This window comes from Toxotes jaculatrix, chromosome 3, assembly GCF_017976425.1.
Source record: "Toxotes jaculatrix isolate fToxJac2 chromosome 3, fToxJac2.pri, whole genome shotgun sequence".
NCBI lineage: Eukaryota > Metazoa > Chordata > Actinopteri > Toxotidae > Toxotes > Toxotes jaculatrix.
The window spans coordinates 23,499,452-23,520,701 of NC_054396.1; the positions used below are offsets into that span (position 1 = coordinate 23,499,452).

Consider the following 21,250-nt stretch of genomic DNA (forward strand, 5'->3'; position numbering starts at 1 on the left):
CCTACAAGTCCCTAAAATTGCTCGAACAGTACTGGAGTAAATTTACTCAGTTAGATTCCACCCTGGACTTCACCTAAGTGAAGAATCTGAGTGTTTTTGTCAGCAGCAAGCGTTTGGCTGAAAAAAAAAAAAAAAAACTTCACCTCCCAGAATGCATCACGGCATGAGGCGGAAATGAAGTTTTCAAACTAAAACCCGAAAATTTCCATAAAAAGAAGCGACTATTTGACATCAAGTTTTTAATATGAAGTATTCATAATTACTAAAACTCCACTAAACATTATCTACACGCGTACTTTCAGCGGGTGATATACGGACACAGCTCAAGTTTCTGTTTTATTTTGAGGGAAAAACGCGACCGGAGGTCATAACAATTATTTTTATCCCAGCTGACTGTACGCCGGCAGGAGAAGCACGTAGCAATGGAAGTGGCTAAACACAGCTAAGTGTTCGTTACCTGAGATGCTGATCAACATACTATGTATGTGCTTGATAATAATTAACTAGGGCTGCAGTTAACAGTTGACCAGCAAGCTAAGAGGAAGTATTTCGGGTCCGGAGCCAAAACTACTAACGTTACGACACTGTACGTAGATCAAACGGTCCAGTTAACTTCAGCCGACGTCAACAGGTTCATGAGGTGAGTGAAATTAGCTAATAAATAAACAGTGTGAGTTACATGCCAACAGACACCGGGGCCAGCCTCACAGTCACTGAGGCTAGCCAGATGGTTAGCTGGAGTTGTTTAGCAGCAGGTAACGTTACATCCAGCAACATGCCGGTGATTAACGGGTCAATATTATAGCTAACGACATAATAACGGGGCTGGCTGTTTTTCTTTGTTTTAAGCGAAACATCCTCCAAGCTAAGAAAGTGTTCAGAAGGCTACTGTAGCTGCTGTCCATACATTTACGTTAGCTAAAACTTTATCCTCAAGCTAACGTTACACTGCCTCTGCATCAGATGGCCGATATCTTGTGTCACGTGTCTTCTAGGGCTGCATATTTTTCCTTATCGATTAATCGGTTTATTGTTTAGTCTGAATAAAAAAAAAAAGTGTCAAAAATTTAGACTCCAATTATGTAAGGTAAAGAAAAGCTGCAAATGTTCTTCTTTTGAGAGTCAGAAATCTGAAAATAGATGGCAGCGTTTATTTGAAAAATGACAATTTAAAAAAATAGTACTCAGTTATTTTTCTGTTGATCAACAAATTGTTTTATCAGCTAATCATTTCATCTCTCAGCAACTAGCGATTCTTTTCATTGTCATTGGGGGAAACTGCCTGTAACCCAAGCTGATGTCTTGAGATGTCTTAAGAGGCAACAATACTAATGACAAACACAACAAGCAACACAATCAAAACCCTATTAGCTCTATATAATTAGATCACCTCTCAGAGATCTAAATTAATGAATAAGCATCATAATTACTGTGCAAAAAAATGTAGGCACTATAAGTAAAGTGAGAATACTTTCAAAAATACCTGGAATAATTTGACTGTGCAGGATCCAGACATATGCAGCATATTGATGGGACTAAATTTCACCACTTTTTAAAAAGTAAGTCAATGAGTTCATCTTGGTTTTGGGTTTAAGTCCAGTGTGTGGGCCACCCACTGTTACCTGGCTGTGGCATTTATTGCCTGTACACTCCTCTGTGCTTGATTGAGCATCCCTCAGATACACTGTACAGCTTCAGGTTAATGTTTGTCTTGTGAGGGAATTATGAATTGTATTTATGCTATTTGCTTTCTCTGTATTGACTCACAATGAGTGACTAGTGTTGCCTGTTCAAAACAAGCGTTACCTCTGACACCAAAGCCCTTTGATTCTTTTCACTACCGGTACATTGCTGCTTCCCCCTTTTCTCTCCAGACAGAGCAAAGCTATGTCAGCACTATGCTCGTGGCTGGTGTATTGTTGTTTTCCCAGGAGAAAGGAAGGAATTCAGCTGTCTCTCACTTTGTCTCCTTTTTAGAAATCAACAACATTTTCCCGCTGTGTGGCACAGTGAGGCCTCACTAGCTGGGCTCAGTTATAACACCTTGTTAAGAAAAACACATTTGCCTGTTTTATACTTGTCTTTCACTTCTTTTTACAGATGCCACTTCTTTATTTTCCTATACAGAAAACACTTAAACTTTCAGCGTCATAATGAAATTTACAGAATCTTCTTCTTCTTTCTTCTTTATTTATTTATTCATTTTTTAAAACGGTTTATCAGTTAAAAACAGAAAATTTGCTGAATCCTTAAAACAGTATAAGTCCAAGAACTGGAAGTATAGTCAGGCTGCCATCTGCTTTGTTTGCACTTTTGGCGCTTACTGTGCAGTTTTTAATGTGTATTTTTGTGTCTTTCCCCCTTTAGACTCGTGACTGTGAAATTTTTCATATTATAATGTTTTTATTTTATCAATTCTTTTGTGTGCATTTACCCTTTGCCTACTAGTTCCACTTGATCAACTCTCAAATTGCTTTCCTTGCTGAATTACTTCCCTTACATTACAGTGCTTATGTGTATATGCTGGATGCTTTTTGTGCACCTAGATATTCCACCCAGTGGCTCTGTCCGGGATTAGGTAGCAAAAATCGACTTTGTGTTTCTCATCAGGTGCTGTCCCAGTCGTCTCAAAACTCATCTGAAACTCCATCATCACGTCCACTCATCCACTGATCTGCGAGCATGGCAAACACAGACTCCATCGGGATCCGGGTCTTTTCTCTGAACTGCTGGTCAGTGGCTGTGACTCTTAATGCGCCGTTTTCTGTTTTCATATGTGTATGCAAAAGCACATTGTCTTTAGCCTCTGTTTCTTTTTCAGGGGGATCCGATACCTTAGCAAACAGTGTTGCCAGCGCTACGCCAGGATTGGAGACACGCTGTGCAAGGAAGAACATGATATTGTCTTACTGCAAGAGGTTGGTAGAAGCTGTTTTGCAGAGGGCTCGTGCACTTAGTTGTATATGATTCATTCTGTATTAAAGACCAGCTTTAAGTGACAAATCCACTAGATGTGTATGAACAAAAATAATATGCTAATATGCCGGATATTTTTTTTTAAGGTGTGGAGTGAGAAAGACTTCCTGTCCTTGAAAAAGAAACTTGCCAGTTGTCATCCTCACTCTCATTACTTCAAAAGGTAATGTTTTTATTCTCATTCTAAGGTTGCTGTGCAATAATTTCCCAACTTGACCTCAACCTTTGAACAGCTTTCTGTCTGTGATTGAAGTTCACGATTAGGTTGCCATATCTTCAAAAGGGTCCTGAAGCACTGTCAGAAAAATTTGCTTGCATGGCATTGATCCATCTGCAAAATTCAACCGAAGCTCAGGCGTTACCTGAAGGATTAACTTTTTCAGCTTAATTCTTTCTTGACCTCCATACCAAGGCACAAGACTGAGATTAATCAAAGGCCCTGCCGTCCTAATCCCTTATGCAGCTCACACAAAATGTCAGCTCTAGTAGATAAGTTCTCACATCTCTTACTGATAAAGCTTACTTCTGATATCAGAATGTACATATACATAGAGAACGGACGTGACTTGTTTTTTTTTTAAACAATAACCACATGCTGCTGACTCTGGTGTTAAGTGTGGAACATACAACTTCTGCTCACGTGTTGTCTGTACTCTCATTCTGCAGTGGGGTCATAGGAAGTGGACTGGCCATTTTCTCCAAACACCGAATCCATGACACGTTTCTTTATCGCTACTCACTGAACGGTTATCCTTACATGGTAAGTCTGGAGAGACTAAGAGTACGGTTTTGCACATGGGTGGAAGGAGTATTCTGATCCTTTACTTCTGTAAAAGTAGTAATACCACAGTGTAAAAGCACTGCTTTACAAGTAAAAGTCCTGCATTCAGAATCTTCCTTAAGTAAAAGTACATAAGTATTAGTATCAACATAAACATTGTACTATATATGTAGTAAAGTAGATTTTTATGACTTCAGAAAGCATTGAGCTGTTTAATCAGCAAAACTTCAATCTGATAAAGACATTTTTTTGAGTAACTGAGCCCTATAAACCGTACTTCACAGTGCAGTGAGAATATTTCAAACAGGGTGTTCATATCCTGAAACAGGAGGAGGCAGAGTTGCTGCACTAAAATTATGAAAAAGAAGATATTAGAAGATTTTTGAACTATTCCTTCTACACCAGCAGTTTTTTCAGTTTCCATGAGAAATGACTAAAAGACTAAATGACTAAAAAAATGACTAAAATGACTTAATAAGGGAGAGATTCTTTTTCACTGAAAAATGCATTATGTTTTAGAGCAAATATAAGCAAAATAACTGGTAAATACAGGTGTCAGGTAAATGTAGTGGAGTGAAAAGTACAATATTTCCCTCTGAAATGTACTAGGCAAAGAGAATGCTGTGTCACATAGAGATATGTGCTGCTAGTATTCATCTGCAAATGCACATACTGGTACTGTCTCTCAGGAACCTCCTTCTGACTCAGTTTGCACTGCTTGTTTTTCTTTTTTCCTACAATGACTTAGCATTAAACATCTCTTTGCAGCATCATAAATCACCTTTTCCCTCCCCTTAATTCACTTTTTTTCAGGCCCACCATGGAGACTGGTTTGGAGGTAAAGCTGTTGGGTTGGCCGTCTTAAGCATTGGCAGCCTGACTGCAAATGTCTACGTTACTCATGTAAGTTTTCATAACTTCGGTTCTCAGTCCTACCCGTATATTATATGCTGTTATGGATCACTGACCACTTGATTCTGTCCCTGTGTACTGGTTTTAGCTGCATGCAGAGTACTGCAGGGATAAGGACTCGTATCTACCTCACAGAGTGGTTCAGGCCTGGGAGCTGCAGCAGTTTGTTCGGTATTGTGCCTTTGCTTTTTTTAACACTGCATATACAAGTTGAGCCACTGTTTGTTTACTCAGATGAATATTTGCATCGGCCTCTCAGGTGAACCCTACCTGTCGCACATTGTTCATAAGCAGTTATCAGTTTTTAATTCGGTTTCATCTGGTTTTCTTTCACTGGTGAGAATGTGCTTTTCTGTGTCTATCAGTCACACCTCTGCTGGAGCAGATGTGGTGATTTTAGGTGGTGACCTCAACATGCACCCTGAGGACCTTGGCAACAGACTCCTGAGGGTTTACACTGGACTCCGAGACTCTTATTTAGAGACTGATAAATTTGATGTAGGTAGTGACAAGAATGCAAAATTTTTCTCTAATTTTCCGTGTTCTTTTAAAAGTTAAAGGTCATTTTCTGTTGCAGGGATGTGAGGATGGGATTACTTTAATAGCTGACAACCCTTTTATCAGGAAAAAGGATCTTGTTCCCTTTGAGAAGGGAATCAGAATTGACTACATCCTGTTTAAGGTGAGTGGAAGCTCTGTGTCGTCACACCTGCTGTGTTTTTATCGCTTTGTATTCATAGTTTGTAAAGTCCTTTTACTCACACTGCACATTTCACTTCTGTTCTTCGCAGGGTTGTTCCAAAACGGCCATTTTTTGTGATTCTATGTGCACCACCAAGGGCTGCATCCCTGAACATCCTTTCCCATACTCCGACCATGAGGCTCTGACTACTGAACTGAGGCTGGTGTCGCACACTCCATCGGAGACTGGACGAGACAAGCAATCAAAGGATCAGGACTCTGCTGCAGGTATCACCATCAGCCTCAGCTGTACTCTGTGTTTGGTACTGTTTAGCAATTGTTAACATGCTAATATGCTCACGCATGCTCACATTGTTATTGTGAGCATGCATTGAGCATTGAAGTCAGCCATTGGGTCCAGCAAGACGTTTGACTTGCTCTTTGTCTCTGCTCTCTTTCGTGTCCTCAGGGAGGGTGGCTGAGTTGGTCGACATTGTGACGGAGGCCCGTACTGAAGTCAAAGTAGGTTTGCACTGTGCAGAGAGAATGCGCTACACAGCGGCGCGCACTGGAGCGTTGGGGTTGGCTCTGCTGTTCCTGGAGCTGGCCATCGCTGTTGTGCCCTGGTTGGCTCCGGGAACTGAACAACCTTTCCCTTCTATCTCCTTCTACCTGCTGGCTGCTCTGTCCTTCGCCATCCTGCTGACCACGTCTCTGTTGTACATCTTCTATACCATGGAGCTGAAGTCTCTTCAGGGGGCTGAAGACCAGATGAGACTGGCTATAGGAAGTCTCCAAGAGAAGCTCAGGGGTCTTCCTCTGGCTCAGCTTAACAATGCCCAGCTGAAGCCCCCAGGGGGTCAGGAGCCCAGTGCCTTTGACCCCGAGGAATAATGTCCGAGCCAGCTGGGTCAAAGCAGGCTCAGTGAAATGAAACCGTTGAAGTGAGCTTTAAGATGGATGTTTGAGGGAGTTGCTGCTCCTCTGAATGTGTTTTATGCTCTAGAGATTTAGATTTGTTCTGCAGAAGGAAGGAACTGAATTATAATTGAAGAAAGTTTCTAACAGTAGTGCCGGACACAATCATGCTTTGACATTTTTATACTTTTTATATACTCGTCTTTAACTGTTTATTACCTCTAGATTTCCCTCTATGCACCTCCACAAATATGCTTCCTATTACACAGCAACATGCTGCTGCTGCTGCGCTTAAAGGTCATAAATGTGACCGTTTGTGTTTTTTTTTTTTTTTTAAGCCACAAGCCGAGTTGCATTCCGCCCACCAGTAGTTTCACAGGGACCAGCTATTTCTGTTTTTAATTTCATGCATCCCGTTTATGATTTAGAAAGTCCACCACGCAACCATAGTGGGTCCAGACTGTGCAGATTCACTTGATGTGCTTAAATACTTACAGAAGTGGACTCCGCTGCACTCAAAACACAGACACTCCGAAGGTTGTAGGTTTGCATTTAGGTCAGTAACATTTTTTTCTCTGCAGGACAGATCACTGAGAACTTCCAGTAGCACTTAAAGATAAAGATCCTCAGGCACTTGTTTAGACTTCTCGTCGTAGTGTACTGTAGTCAGAAGGGACAAATTTTATCTGCATGTCTCAGTTCTCATGTTCACTGTATTACACTTTACTAGAGACAATCCACACTCCTCTTTCCCAATCTATAGCAGTGGGTAAGCACTGAAAGATATATATACTCTTAACTTTGACCTAATTTGAATTATTTTTACAAAGCGTCTTGTACTGTAGAATATTTAAACTTGATAATCTTTAGTGTGCAGTGCACTTAGTTGATTAACCAGATAAACCACTTCCTTTTATGAATGCCGGGAAATAACTTAATGTTCCATATCGCTGTGAAACGGTGTAATGACTCAGCTAGAGCCTAACAATGACTGATCATTTTTGAATGTAATTCTTAACTTCACCTCAGTATGAGGTCCGGTTCTTAATTTTATTAAGGTTAATAGAATTTCAGATGATACCTGATGTTCATTCCAATTGAAAATTGTGATGGGCATGATTATGAAAGCAATAATAAAGATCTTACATACATGCTTCTTGACTGCTGTGGCTCTGGATAAAGGTGGCGAGTCAGCAGATTGGTGGTTTCTGAGCGTTTTAACTGCAGGGAATTTTAACTGATACGCAACAAAGCCGCACGTTCACCTCTAGAGGGCAACCTAAGTACATCTGAACAGACAGATGAACTTTGTGAAAACATTTCAAACTCCATAATACCAATTACAAGATAAAAGTGAGGGAGGAGATATCAGATTTCATTTGCTGGGTGGCACATTTACACCCTCAGGGCAAACACACCCATGGGTGGGGTACATATAGATTCTCCATTTTTTCCCGGTGCAAATAAAATTATATTATGTATGTCCCACCATGTAAAAAGTTCTGAAACCATTGCATTTAGTTCTTTTCTCATTTATTTAAAAAAATGTTGCTTTGTCAAAGAACTTGATTTTAAATTTGCTCCAAAGCTCATGAAGCAATTTCTGAGAAAAATAGCATCACTGGTTTTGATAAAGACTGTTTGGCAGTGCCAGCTGAAATATTTATGATATGTATGTCATGTGCAACACATCTCTTAGGAAAGCCTAACTTTCATAGTGAGGCTTATTAAGTAAGTTATGTTTTTTCCCTCTAAGTAAGCTGTTTTGTATTTTGTGCATTTACCGGTCGTCTTTGTTTTATTTGTTTGATATTTAAGTCAAGTTACCCTAAGTTAAAAGGAGCTCATCCACAGTGAGTTGATGAGTGTTACCAAATAGCTAATTTCCAGTGTTGTTTGCCACATCCTGTCTTATTTTATTCTACTGTCCTGTTTAATTGTTTGCAAAATGAATAAATAAAATAAAACTAACTCCCTACTCTTAAAACATATTTTTTTTGTCTTGCAGTGTGCTGTAGTGTGCTGTAGGCATAATTTTCAAACTCTTACAGAGATGGAAGGTGAGGAGGAACAACACGCACTGTGAACGCGTCTGAACTCTGCTGGAGTGGAAGGTAAACTTAGTCAGTTAAATCTAGTCGATTTTATGTCGGTCGTGTTTGTGCACAATTTTGTTTGAGTCATTATGGTTTAAGTTATTAATTGTGACATGGATGGTCGTAGTCATCAGTATATTTAACTTGCCGTGACTTGAAAACATGATCAAATGTAGTCTGTGTTGGTTCCAAGACCCCGTGAAACCACTGCTGTACCAGATGTTTTCCAAAGTACCAGTAAAAAATATAAAATGACTCAATTAGAAGTAAAAACCTGCAATGAAAAATTGCACACAAAAAGCACACAAGTATTATTAACAAAATACTTAGAGAAAGTCCTCTTTATACAGATTGGCCCTTTTCAAAATGTTATTATATAATATGCAGGACTGAAAAGTATTTACTTACAACTTTGAAGGACTCATACTTGAGTATTTATAATAGTGATGACAATAACAATAAATTTTATTCACATAGCACGTTTCAAAACACATTTACAAAGTGCCTCATAATTAAAACAGAACACACTAAAACACAAGGTTTAAAACAAACTAAACCCCAAAAATAAACACATAAAATAGAGAAGATATAACCAGGAAACTAAATATCTACCTGTTAATATATGTATAAATTACTGATTTCATTTTTTGTTGTGCGTAAAGTGCATTGAGATTGTATGAAATGTGCCATACAGATACATTTTAATTAGATTTTTTAAAATTTGATTTGTTGGCCCCTAATATTCATCATTAGGAGGGGACTAATTCCTGCATTTGGAACCACTGGACCTTAAGTCTCTAACTACATATGAAGTAGTTAAATGTAGTTTCACTTCAACCAGCTACGACACTAAAATTGCATTTATTCTAAAAATGTCATCTATCAGTCACGGAGGTCATTAGTCTGCAGAACAAACAGTCTGCTTTTCTTGCTTTTAAGTGTGTTTTGCAACTGATAATACTTAAGTACTTTAACTTAGGTTGGATTTTGAATGCATGATTTTTTTCTTTACTTTTAGTTGAGTGAAGGATTTAATTATTCTATCGCTGGTATTACATTAAATGATCATTGCTGACATGATAATGTTCAGGCAGCCATTTAAGTTGTAGCTGGTGGAGATGGATCAACCTTATATACATACTCGCAGACAGTTTAAATAATGCACTGTTTTTTAATAAGCTCATTATATGTTTTGGATAAATTTGTTCTCAAATGAAGTGTATCTAGTTGCAGTCAAATAACTGCAGTGGATTAAGTACAATATTTACCTCAGCAGAAATATAAAGTAGCATAAAACGGAAATGCTCAAGTAAACCCTAAATTGAGAAGTTTCTCTAAATTGTCTGTGGGAAGAACTTTAACCAGCAGGACGTGCATCATAAAACCAAGTGAAATTTGTCACGACAAGTAAGAGAAAGTACAAAGAGTGGGGGCTGGTGGCTCACTGCAGTGGAGTGTCGAAGGTCTATTGTGGCTGCCTGGGCGCGGTCTCGTGGTGCAGGGCAGGGCAGGGCAAGGTGCGCTTTTATTACCTCACACGCAGCACAGACACTCCGCAGCTGACAGCCTCTCCCTGCGAGCCTGCCCTGGATGTGTTCAAAGCTCCCGGACTGTTGGGCAAAAACAAACCAAAACCCCAAACATGACGACTCTGGATCCGCTGAAATCCGTCATATCCATCGAAAATGTGGACGACACGTCGCTGGCTGTGCCGTCCCTGAACCAGTACCGATCAGGACAACAGCGCGTCCTGGACCAAGTGCAGAGTATGAAGAGGACCAAGTCGAGAAAGTCCAGCAGCAGGAATAGCTCCACTTCTTTATCACCTACTAGTAAGAGCTGCCAGCACACTGGGGCACACTGACACTGTTTTGGGGGGTTTCAGTAACTTGAAGACAGTTTTTACAGTTAAAAACTTTTTATGCTTACCTCAGCATTTTTGCTCCAGGATTCTGCCGCAGAATTCCTGGCAGCTGAAGAGATTTTTCCTGGTACCAGTGAGGCTGGAGAGAAATATAGGGATAAACCTGTCGTTGTTGTAGTGAGAGTTTAGAGTTGGTTGTGTTAAGTCAGCTACAAGCGGTGGTTGGTTTTTGAAAACCGCAGAAAATATAATTAAAAACAACTTAACTTATTATCATTAAACCTAAAGCTACACATGGTGGGTACTTTGTAAGCCGATTCCATTATTTCTTAGAGCAGTTTGACTTAAGCCATTGAAATAATAAATAAATTGCTTAAAGGCTTCAGCATTTTTCTCAGCAAAATGTGGCAGTGTGGAGAAAGCTTTCAAACATCACCTAGACTTTTATGTTGGGCAGTAGAATTTTATAAAGTTTAGAGACATGTTTGGTTTGTGATCAGTTTTTTTTTTTTTTTTTTTTTTTTTTTTTTTTTTTGACCTAAGTATTTCTAAAATCGTGGTCTAGATGTCTCTGAATCTCTAAATCTTAAACATTCCACAGCATGCTGATTTAGAGTGTCTTACAATAAAAATAAGATTTTATTAAATAAAAACAAAAGAAGAAGACACCATTGAAACCTGAGACCTGTCTATATTTAAAATTTTAGATGGCACATTTTAATATCAGAATAACAGCAGTGGATTATGTTGATTACTTTAATATCTAATATAACTGTATACAAGTAGTAGATGCAAGTGATTATTGATTGAACATGATCAATGGAATATGCTAATTATCAAAATAAGGCTTGCAGAAGAAGAATCTGTACAGACTCAACACACGTTGGCTGGTTTTCAGATTATACTGTTTTAGATTTAGGCCAGGTAACAGATTACATAACAGTTTTTCATTTTTCTGTAGACATAGGCCATTAATGAGTGACAGAGATCTCAGGTGTGTACTGTGCAAGTAATAACAGCTGATAACCAGACACTTTTCTCCATAGGCCCTTTGTACGACTCCGTGTTCGGGGACGCTTTGAAGTCACAGTTGAGCACATCTAGTGGAATTGTTTTCTTTGGAAATGGCTCCTCTAAAGCTGTAAGTTATGGAGTTTATCTGTTTTTCTTATCCTAACAATGATTGTAAAAAATGACTCTTCTCATTGTATTATCATCACAGTGTTGTTATAGAGACGTTATGTAACTCTGAGGCAGATTACTGATTAATCTCCTAACTGTTTTATATGTAAATGTGTCAGCAAATCGCCAAAATTCGCCAGACCTCAGGGCCTACATCCCTTGTCTGAGGAGGAGAGTGCTAAGAACTGACATGTAATTCCCAGGAAATCAAAGTGAAAGTGTTGCATTTCACCAGCATTTCATGCGTCATTTTGCAGAAACATTACAAGAAGCACCCATGATCTGAGGCGCACTGGCAGCTCACCTGGTTAAGCGGACGCCATTTATCAAGGCTAAGGCCTCACTGCAGTGGCCCAGGTTCAGATGCGGCCCGGGCCCTTTACTGCTTGTCACCCCCCCCTCTCTCCTCTGCCTTTTTCCTGTTACTGTCAAAAATACAAGAAAAGAATGTCTTTAAGAAACCGCTTTGATTTCATGAATTTTCTTTTGTAGTTCAGAACAATACAGTATACTACACCATATAGGGGGGCCTCATACCAATAATAATAAATGGGGACTCAAAAATTAGTTGTCCCCTGTTGACTTTTTTCCCATTTATTTCTCAAAAACATGTTTCCATATACTTCCGGAGTCTCGCTGTCTCCTCAGACAAAAATCTGTTCTCCATCTTCTCCCACAGAAGCAGCCAGGCGTTCATATAACCTCTCACAATTTGATTTGCCATTGGCAGTTCTGATGTCAGTCACTCAACATTGTCTTTCATTAGAAACAAATGTTTTCTTTGGCTCTACAGCTTAACCAAGAGAAAAACATGAACCGGCAAGTTATCAACCACTCCAAGGGACTCACTGTCAAGAGGAGCACAATAGGTTCTACCCCGGTTTACAGCTCGGTCGGAGCCAAGGCTGTCGGTCCACCCAACACCAGCCGCAGTGAGCCTGACAGGCCCTGGCGGCACACCATGGCAAAACACTCTGGTCCTCCACAGAGATTGCTCTCCAATAGGAGCACCCACAGGACAGAAAGGCCCACCAGTCAGTTTATAACTGCCGCCACAGGCCAGCCTGTGAACGCTATGAACGGCACAAGTAAGACCAAAACAAACAACCAGTTCATATGTAACCCAACTGACTCATCCAAAGGTCTTTGGAAGCTTCCGGTCACTGAGGGCACACCCAAGAACAAAGGAGATTCTGGGTGAGTGGGAAAAACCTTCATTTTCTTCATTTTAAATGATATGAATATGGTGTTTTGAATAAACAAATTGAGCTTGCACACTCTCAGTGTGTATAAATAGCATTGAGAGAGTAATTTTTTTCTTACAGGTCAAATGGGAATAGTGGAGTTGCGGATATCACTATGCAGGAGGCTGTGGAGTGTCTTTCCAGTGACGATGAGTCACATCAATACTGTGGTGCTTCCTACATTCAGCACAACACTTTCATTGACGACACGGCCAAAGAGAAGGTGGTTTATCTTGTTGTCCTAACATGCTGTCAGACCGCTAATAATTTCTGACGGCTATAACCTGAGATTCAGTGTCGGAATATTGAGAAAGGGTGAAGGTGGGAAAGGGGGAAGAAATATAAAAATGAAAACTCACTCGTTAGCTACTCACCATGTCAGTCTGAACATAACTGAAAAAAATAACCTAAATTTGTGAAAATAAATTTCCTCTAATGAGGTCCCCCAAACAATGGTCAGAATAACCTGTTGAAGGGGCCCCTGGGGCAAATTGTGTTGTGGGCCCCCTGTAGCCCCGCCGTCACCTTTCACAGTTTGTGTAGCTACACGAATCACCTCCAAGAAAAACCAAACAGTGTTCTTATGCTAGATTACTAGATAACCTCAGGTTTTCTGTATGGCAGTTTGATTAAAAGTAGCTACTGCATACTATTATATAAGAAAAATATAAACTACATCAAAACTAAATTTTCATATGGGCCCCCCTTATAAGACAGTGCCACAAGATTATATAATATTCATGCAAAAAGACATGTTTTAGTTAATACTGTACTATATTGATGCACATTCTTAAAAGAATTTGTAATTAGAAAATTCAAAACCAAAACCAGTTCAAGTTATAATCCTTAAGACTTTTGTCCTGGTTGATTTGGCAAAACCCTCAGTTACTGTGGTATTAATACAACAGTGAACACAGAGATACTACAGGAGGGTGACTTTTGTCTCTCTTTACATAGTAGGCAAACTTATCTTTAATTTTTATAGAAGCCATCCTGTGTTTTGCAAGATAAATGCTTTTAGCATGAATCAGCTGAACCACCAGGAAATGTCTGGTTTGTATCAGCAGTAACTTGATCTGATCTGATATAGTTTTAGGAGAGTCAACGGTGAGGCAGACATCACTGAGGTAAAAATTTCCTTAGTCCCTGATGCTTAGGCAGATAAGTGGAATCACAGCATGGTCCACTGCGCCGCTGACAGTGAAAACTACTATACAGACAAGTTATTACAAGAAAACACATTTAAATATGACGTGTTGTAATTCTATGAAAATTTTAAGGATTATGACTCAATCAATTTTATTTTTTTTATTTTTATTTGGCAGTGTCTGGGACCCCAGAGCATTTGCCCACTTTTTGCAGTTTTTTATTACAGTTGTGCCGCTGACATGTTTTCTTACCTGCAATTTCTCAAAGTATTATTTGACTCATTGTAATCTGAAAATGTAGGCTCTACATGGAAATTTTAAATTATTATTTAAAGTAAGTCTCTGTCATTTGGGTTGTGGTAAATTATTGTGTCCTCCTGCTGTGCTAACTCCTGGAGCTGTCTTGTCTCACAGGTGTTAAAGCTCAAAGGGATTCCTCCTCTGGTGAGTCTGCTGCGCAGCCCCAATTCACAAGTCAGCCAGACGGCCTCGGCTGCCCTTCGTAACCTGTCCTTTAAAAGCGAAAATACCAAGGAGGCGATACATAACAGCGGTGGCATCACAGAGGCCGTGGCTCTGCTCAGAGATACGAACTCTGTAGAGATACAGAAACAACTGACAGGTACAATTTAGCTCTGAAATATGAAAACGTATACATGCACGTATAGGCTACTATGTAAACTAGTCCTAACTAGTTTGAGCTCCTTGTGTGGAGTATAAGATACGGTAATCCTGTTGAGCTCCTGCTGTCAGTCACAAAGCTGTTCTTGAATGCTGTCGTGCTGCAAAGTGTTATTAGCATTTGGATCATGCTGCCAAAATGCACTTGAGACTGTTCTAGCGATAAAGCAAAATTTTGATGAAAATTTATTAAATATTTAAACTGTTGTTGTAAGAGTGGCACTTAAGCAGGAACAATTGATGCTGTGATTGCATCTGAACATCACAGATATTGTGAAAGTCAAATTTTGCTTCTGTTATCAAGCATATTAACCTGTGATTAAAAAATGTGACGGAATGATTGAATTAATTGAATTAATATTTGGTTGACATGCTACTCAAACAGCTGATGTTTTTCTTATATATTACTTATATATGTATATATATATAACTTTTTTTTTTTTTTTTTTGTCCAGGTCTCTTGTGGAATTTGTCCTCTGCAGACAACCTGAAACCAGACCTGCTGAAGAACGCTTTGTCTGTCTTAATGGAGTGTGTGATCCTTCCTTACACAACAGGTCCTGACCGCACCAACAGTAACAGCCAAGACCCTGAGGTCTTCTTTCACGCCACCGGGTGTCTAAGGTAAGCCAAAAAAAATAAAAAACAGCTGAGGGCTTGATGTAATTTCACTGCCTTTGCTTTAGCTGTCATAAAGATTATGATCTATACATTACTCAGCTGCAGACAAAGCAGTAAATACAGTGTTTAATATTTATACACCACACCCCGGCATTGCTACAACTGTAAATATCAAAAATGCATCAGGGAATTGAGTATTACTTTGCTTTCTTTTAGGAACGTTTTCCTCTGGAGGTTTAACTTATTTGAATACGATGTATGATTTATGATGTGCATGGGAAAATACTCGTGGTAAGCTAATGTACCAGTACAGAGCTGGTTAAGAGCTGGTTTGCTCCATTAACATGTTTGAACAGTCTACATTAATCATAAAGGAAGTGAAAGAGTGGAGGGATGACGTATATGCGCCTCGAGCGCCGTGAGGCTCTCCAATACTGTAAACTGCTCCTTGTTAATGGTAGTATTAGGTTTGCTGCGTCTTATCCTGGTCACATTCAGTTAATCTCTTAATGTCATTGGAAATTACAGCACCAAACTCTGAACATTGCTAACAGTTAATTTCTGTTTTTACATGTCTGTATGTTTATTATTTTGTAACCTGTTAGACATATACATGAAATTATAAATATGTCATCACCAGAGATAGGACAGTTTGCCAGTTTATTACCTAAATACATTTCTAATATAGCAGCCCTGCAATAAAGACTAACTTTATAGATGTTATAATGGTTCAAAAGTTTTTGTTGAAAGGTGTTGATTCAGCTTTATGGTTGTTCAGTTAAACTTCACTGATCAGTTATTTCCTGGCTGTACATAGCGTGAACCTTCATTATCTTTCCAAATGTTTAAATTCTTGACAGCCTGCCAACACCAATATACAAGCTTTTCAAAAAGTCCCCTCAGGAGTTCATGGGCCGTTGGAGATCTTATATTACATCGCATTACCTTGTGAATGTTCATGTTTAGTATCACCATCAATCACGCCGCAGTTACAGGTGGTAACACATTTACTTATTCACTATATCAGCACGGCTTCTGACTGACTTTATGTATCATTCAGAGAAGGCTGTCATTGTTTTGTTTGACTGTATACAACTGTACACAGTTACTGTTGTTTACTTTAAAGGCAAGGTGGAATTAATCTCAAACAGGGTCAAATTTTTCTGTTACATCACTTCTTCAATACTTTGCTGCAAGGCTTAGCTGTAGCTGTTACCTATCAAACAGCAAATAAACCCAGTACAGTGTCTGAAAGGACCCTTTATTGACTACCACTACTACTAAGACATCTAATAATGATAATTATAGTAACAGAACTTTGTATTTTACACAAATGGCAATGATTGAAATCCTAATAAAATGCAGCAGTATTGCTGTCTGTTTTGTAATGTGTCAAACAAGGATCTTGTACTTTTATTTTCAACAGAAACCTCAGCAGTGCAAAGCAAAACAACAGACAGACGATGAGAAAATGTCGAGGTTTGGTCGACTCTTTGGTCAGTTATGTTAAAGACTGTGTGGAAGCAGGGAAACCGGATGATAAGGTAAGACAGACAAAAAAACAAACAAACAAAAAAAGTTTATTTACATTGCCTAATATCCTTCACTCTCATTTTCTCTGTCACTCACACATCACACCTTCATGTGGAAGGTGGAAAAAAACAAACACATTTGTCATTATAGAGAAGAGCTGCAGTTTGGAGTTAATCAGCCTTAGCTGTTATGTAAGAGACTTTTGTAGTTTGCAGAGAGTCGTTTTACAGCAACAAAAGGCTCATCTGAGTCATAAGATTGTTATGTCATCTGCTGCACAGAAAACTATGCGCTATATTTGCTTTACCTTTATACATGTAAACACTCTGAAGGTTTTAATGCTGCACTATAGGCAGGCTAGTAAATATTATACAGTGTGGTGGATAATTACCTAAATACTGGGATTATTGATTACCACATCTCCAAGGGAATAACTGATTTCTCTGATAGGAAACTCTGACTTGTTTCTAATTATTCAAACAAATTGCATTTTTAAAATTGTTTTTGTAATTTCTTTTCATTTATTTAAATTACTGCACTTGTTAAATAAGCAACAAGCCTCATTTGTATAATTATCAACCATGATTTATTTTTGCTTGAGTGCTTTGCTGTATGTTATGTGCTTCAGTCAGACACAATTCACTTTGCTGAGTTTAAATATCAAGTCATGATTTACCTTATTTGTTTCTTTATTACAACCTAATTAGCTAAGTATCTAAATACATTATTTGGCAGTACAATATCATAGAAGTACAAACACATGACCATTATCATAAAGGTTTTTTTTTGTATTGGATTGCATTACATTGTGCTGATGTTGCTCTTTCTGTGTCCACTCCTTCTGTGTGTTTGATCAAGTCATTATTTTATCATGTGTATTTGTCAGGATACATCAAGTCAATTTACAAAACACACGTGACTCTGAGTGTTACATATGCCCATATGCTATGTCTTGTTCTTCCTGTTGTAACAGTCTGTAGAGAACTGTGTGTGCATCCTGCACAACCTGACCTTCCAGCTGGAGGCCGAGGCGCCGACTTTGTTCAGCAGGATCACAGCTTTGGCCAAGACTGTCATGAGGAGCAACAGCCAGGGTGACACCGGCCCCATCGGCTGTTTCAGTCCCCAGAGCAAATCTCCAGACCAAGAGGTGAGACGAGGAAGGTGTTCACCGAAGACAAACAGCAGAATTTGTTGCAGAATTTGTAAACCAGGGCCAAGTGATGCTTTTATCCATGGCATTATATCTGTCAGTTTGTCTAGACAATACCTGTCAGTGTCGTTAATTGCACCAGCATTCTGGCAGTTATAATTACATTCCGGCATTTGAGAGGCTTGAGGTGATAGTGTGAGAATCTATGTTTTGATTCTTGTATGTGTTCAGTTTACCACCTGGTTCCTGAACATCAAACAAGCATGTTCAATGATTAGCTGGAAAATGAAACGCACAGGTTAGGCTTCAGTTTGCAGTATGTTTTCATTTTGCAGATTTATGTTACTGCAAAAATCCCACAGTGTAATTTTACATATGCTACAGTAAAAAGTTGAAAGGTTTTACTCCTCATACAATATGTACTGTGAAATGCAGGGTGGACTGGAGGCAAGATAAAAATGATAAATATATGTATATATGTGTGCAACTATGTACTCTATGTAATTTACATATATGACAGTTACTGGCAAACAGTACAATGAAACTTTCTAAATGCTTGCTTGCAAATATGCAAATGTGCGGGAAAGTGCAAAGGATTCACAGACAAGGCCAAGGACATACAGAGATCAGCTAGATGTTAATGATGATCTGTTCCCTTTCTCATTCAGCGTCACTTTGACTTCCCGGTCGTTGAGGATCCACAGCCGAACGGAGCAGGCTGGCTGATCCACTCCCAAACTCTGCGGAGTTACCTGACTTTGCTTGGCTCTAGCCAGAAAGAAGAAACTCAGGAGGCCTGTTGTGGATCGCTGCAGAACCTCACTGCACATGAAGGCATTGTAAGAAAAGATATGCTGTTCTTTTACATGCTGACCAGGACTAGACAAAAAAATTCCGCACGGGTCCCGGAGACTAGTTTTGGTTGCAAATATTTTTCTACCAGTAAAATTTTGACTCATAGGTGAATTTAAGGTTGTTGTTTTTGTTTTTTTTATTGATGTGTAGAACATTTTCAGACACTCAACATGGTGTTTCCCGAGTTTAAAAGCTGCTCTGTTTTTCTGTATTCACAGGTCTCCAGTGTAATGAGCCAGACCATTGTGCAGAAACTGAATGGTCTGCAGGTTATCAGTCCCCTTATAAAGTCAAACAAAGTCAACTTACAGAGGAACATTGTGGCTTTGGTAGGAAACTTGACCAAGAACCCAAAACTGCATAACGCCATAGGTAAGAAGTAGGCGCGAGACAAATCTTGTACTATGTTGCTTTGTCAAACGGTTTTGACCCACGGTTTCTTAAATGTTTTCCCTTCCCTGAAAAAATCCAACAGTGTTTACTAAAATCTGCAGTCATTTTTGCTTCAGAGTGTCAGATGTGGGTCATTACCCTCAAATCCATTATCTTAAACAACTGTTTGCAGTTTTAGAAGTGTTTGCTTGTGTTAAACAGCCACTGGGTTTTGTTTGCCTTGTTACTGAAGCTCGTAAAGCCCTCCCAGAGCTGCTGGGCATCATCAGCATAGGCACCAACGAAGGGAACGAGTCTGATGACACTCTGGCCATGGCCTGTCAGACCGCCAACTGCCTGCTAATGAAGGAACCTGAGATGGGCAAACACCTGTTAAACAACAGCCTGATAAACTCACTGAACAGTCTCAGCCAAAACAAGTAAGGTTGCATGTGTGCACTGAGAGAAACTGCCTACATATGTACTTATGAAAATAGATAAGATTAGTCGAGATATGGGGAATTCCTATGACTCATCTGTCTGTTCAGCTTCCATAAGTTCAAACTTGATCTATAACAGTTGTTTTCCCTCCTTTTTAGTTATTTTCCCAAATCCAGCAAAGCTGCATCTCTGTTTCTCTACAACCTGTGGTCAGAAAAAGATTTGCAAAGCTTCCTGAAAAAGGTGAGTGTCAAGATCTGTCAGGGTTTGGGTGTGTCCTCTCTGTTGCTTAACTTCAATTCAAAGTCCACACCTTCCTCAGGTATTTGTGAGAAACACAGGGAGAAAGGTTTAGAAAGTGTCCTCGGAAGATACCCAGTGAATATTAACCAGACACTAAAATGATACGGCTGAGGAATCCAGTAGCTCAGGTTTGAGGAAACACTCACAGGACTGTGTTTGCACACGTACAGAAGCACATAGGCATGATGCGTTATGACATTACTGCTGCGGGTATACACGGATTTAAGCTCCAGCTCAAGGTGTGTTGTTGAGAATTTGCCATGAGCGCAGCACATTTCCGTTCATGGGCTTGCCACGTTTGTCACGTAATTAAAGTTTGGTGTAATTGTAGAACACCCACTTACATTTAAATTTATCTTTTTTTCCTGCAGCAAGGGATGAGTAAATCCTCATTCGTAAATGGCATCACCACGACAGCACTCAAGTCGGCTCATGTTGTCAATTAAACGTCTTTTACCGAAGCAGCTTGCCTGCAAGTTCTCCGCACATTCTCCGTAAACGCATTGAGGCTGAGCAGCATCCTTCCACATTTCACAAAGACTTGCAGACTTTTTTTTTTTTTTTAACCATGTATAAGTATAATTCATCCATCAACAAATGATTACACAGGCCTGTATATGCTGTACGGTGACTTTATTTGTAGGAAAAAAGGTGAAGGTTAAGATATGACGTGATCAGCCAGACTGTCTTTGCTACAAGTTTATTTAGTTTAGTTTTTAATTTAGTTTTTTTATTTTAGTTTTTTAGTTTTATCTACTGTCAAATGTTTTTTAATGTAAATGTACATGTATGTGCCTGCATTAGCTTGGCTTTATTAGATAATAACAGAAGGGTTAAGACTTTAATTTGCACTGAAATTGCTCTTTTAATATCAACACACTAGATTGTAAAATGAGTTTGACCATGTAAAATGAGCATAGATAACATCCTGTTTTCTGTTGCTGAGGTTTATGAGGTTTCCATAAGAGCTTTGATATTGTCTTAAGCAGTGATGAGTGTTTACATTTTGTAAAGACAGCCCTTGTTGGTGGTGTATCCACCTTTTTTCATATGTATGTAACTTGTAAGCTTGAATTTTCCCAAAAAGTGGCAGTAAAGCTGCAAAGGTGACAGATACTCAATGAATAAACTCAACCTCTGGGAATTAGAGTTCATCAGTTGTCATTTTTCATAATCATTGGCGTTGCATTAAGAGTTTTGTCAACTCACTTTCAAATTCGGTTTTCTCCGCCCTTGTGATTTATTTTCTGTGGCTTAAGAACAGGCTATTAGAGACAGACACTGCAGCTGTTGTTGCATTCAATGCATTGTTGTTGATTAACTGTGGTCTTCCGCAGTTCAAACCACAGAATCCACCCAGCAGCCATGAGGGAATCTTGGGGTCATGGGTCATATTTCAATTTATCATGCTTCAGGCAGGGCTGATCTTTTTTCATAATAATTTCATTTCACTCTGACAGATTTATGTGTTCATATGACGTCACAGATA

At 39.2% G+C, this 21,250-nt stretch overlaps 2 protein-coding genes across 3 annotated transcripts; both read left to right on the forward strand.

Annotated features, from left to right (window-relative positions):
* Positions 1 to 216: 216 nt before the first annotated feature.
* On the forward strand, positions 217 to 15,240 carry smpd2b (sphingomyelin phosphodiesterase 2b). 2 transcript variants are annotated; one of them, XR_005893862.1, is made up of 12 exons: positions 217 to 640; positions 2,611 to 2,732; positions 2,822 to 2,918; positions 3,063 to 3,139; positions 3,643 to 3,736; positions 4,571 to 4,660; positions 4,758 to 4,840; positions 5,035 to 5,167; positions 5,247 to 5,351; positions 5,461 to 5,638; positions 5,820 to 8,207; positions 15,228 to 15,240. XR_005893862.1 is itself a non-coding variant. In XM_041034143.1 (11 exons), the coding sequence occupies exons 2-11, from the start codon at positions 2,683 to 2,685 to the stop codon at positions 6,242 to 6,244; spliced, it is 1,332 nt and encodes a 443-aa protein (XP_040890077.1). In that variant the 5' UTR covers positions 217 to 640; positions 2,611 to 2,682; the 3' UTR covers positions 6,245 to 8,238. The 2 variants fall into 2 exon arrangements, 1 of the variants encoding a protein (XP_040890077.1); XM_041034143.1 differs by lacking the exon at positions 15,228 to 15,240 and having other exon boundaries at positions 5,820 to 8,238.
* Positions 9,908 to 20,902, forward strand: pkp1b (plakophilin 1b). Its single transcript, XM_041034142.1, has 13 exons — positions 9,908 to 10,196; positions 11,275 to 11,369; positions 12,204 to 12,607; positions 12,736 to 12,877; positions 14,217 to 14,424; positions 14,939 to 15,107; positions 16,531 to 16,648; positions 17,611 to 17,787; positions 18,459 to 18,629; positions 18,864 to 19,017; positions 19,271 to 19,457; positions 19,617 to 19,701; positions 20,133 to 20,902. Exons 1-13 carry the CDS (start codon positions 10,007 to 10,009, stop codon positions 20,205 to 20,207), a joined length of 2,175 nt encoding a protein of 724 aa, XP_040890076.1. The 5' UTR covers positions 9,908 to 10,006; the 3' UTR covers positions 20,208 to 20,902.
* Positions 20,903 to 21,250: the final 348 nt, after the last annotated feature.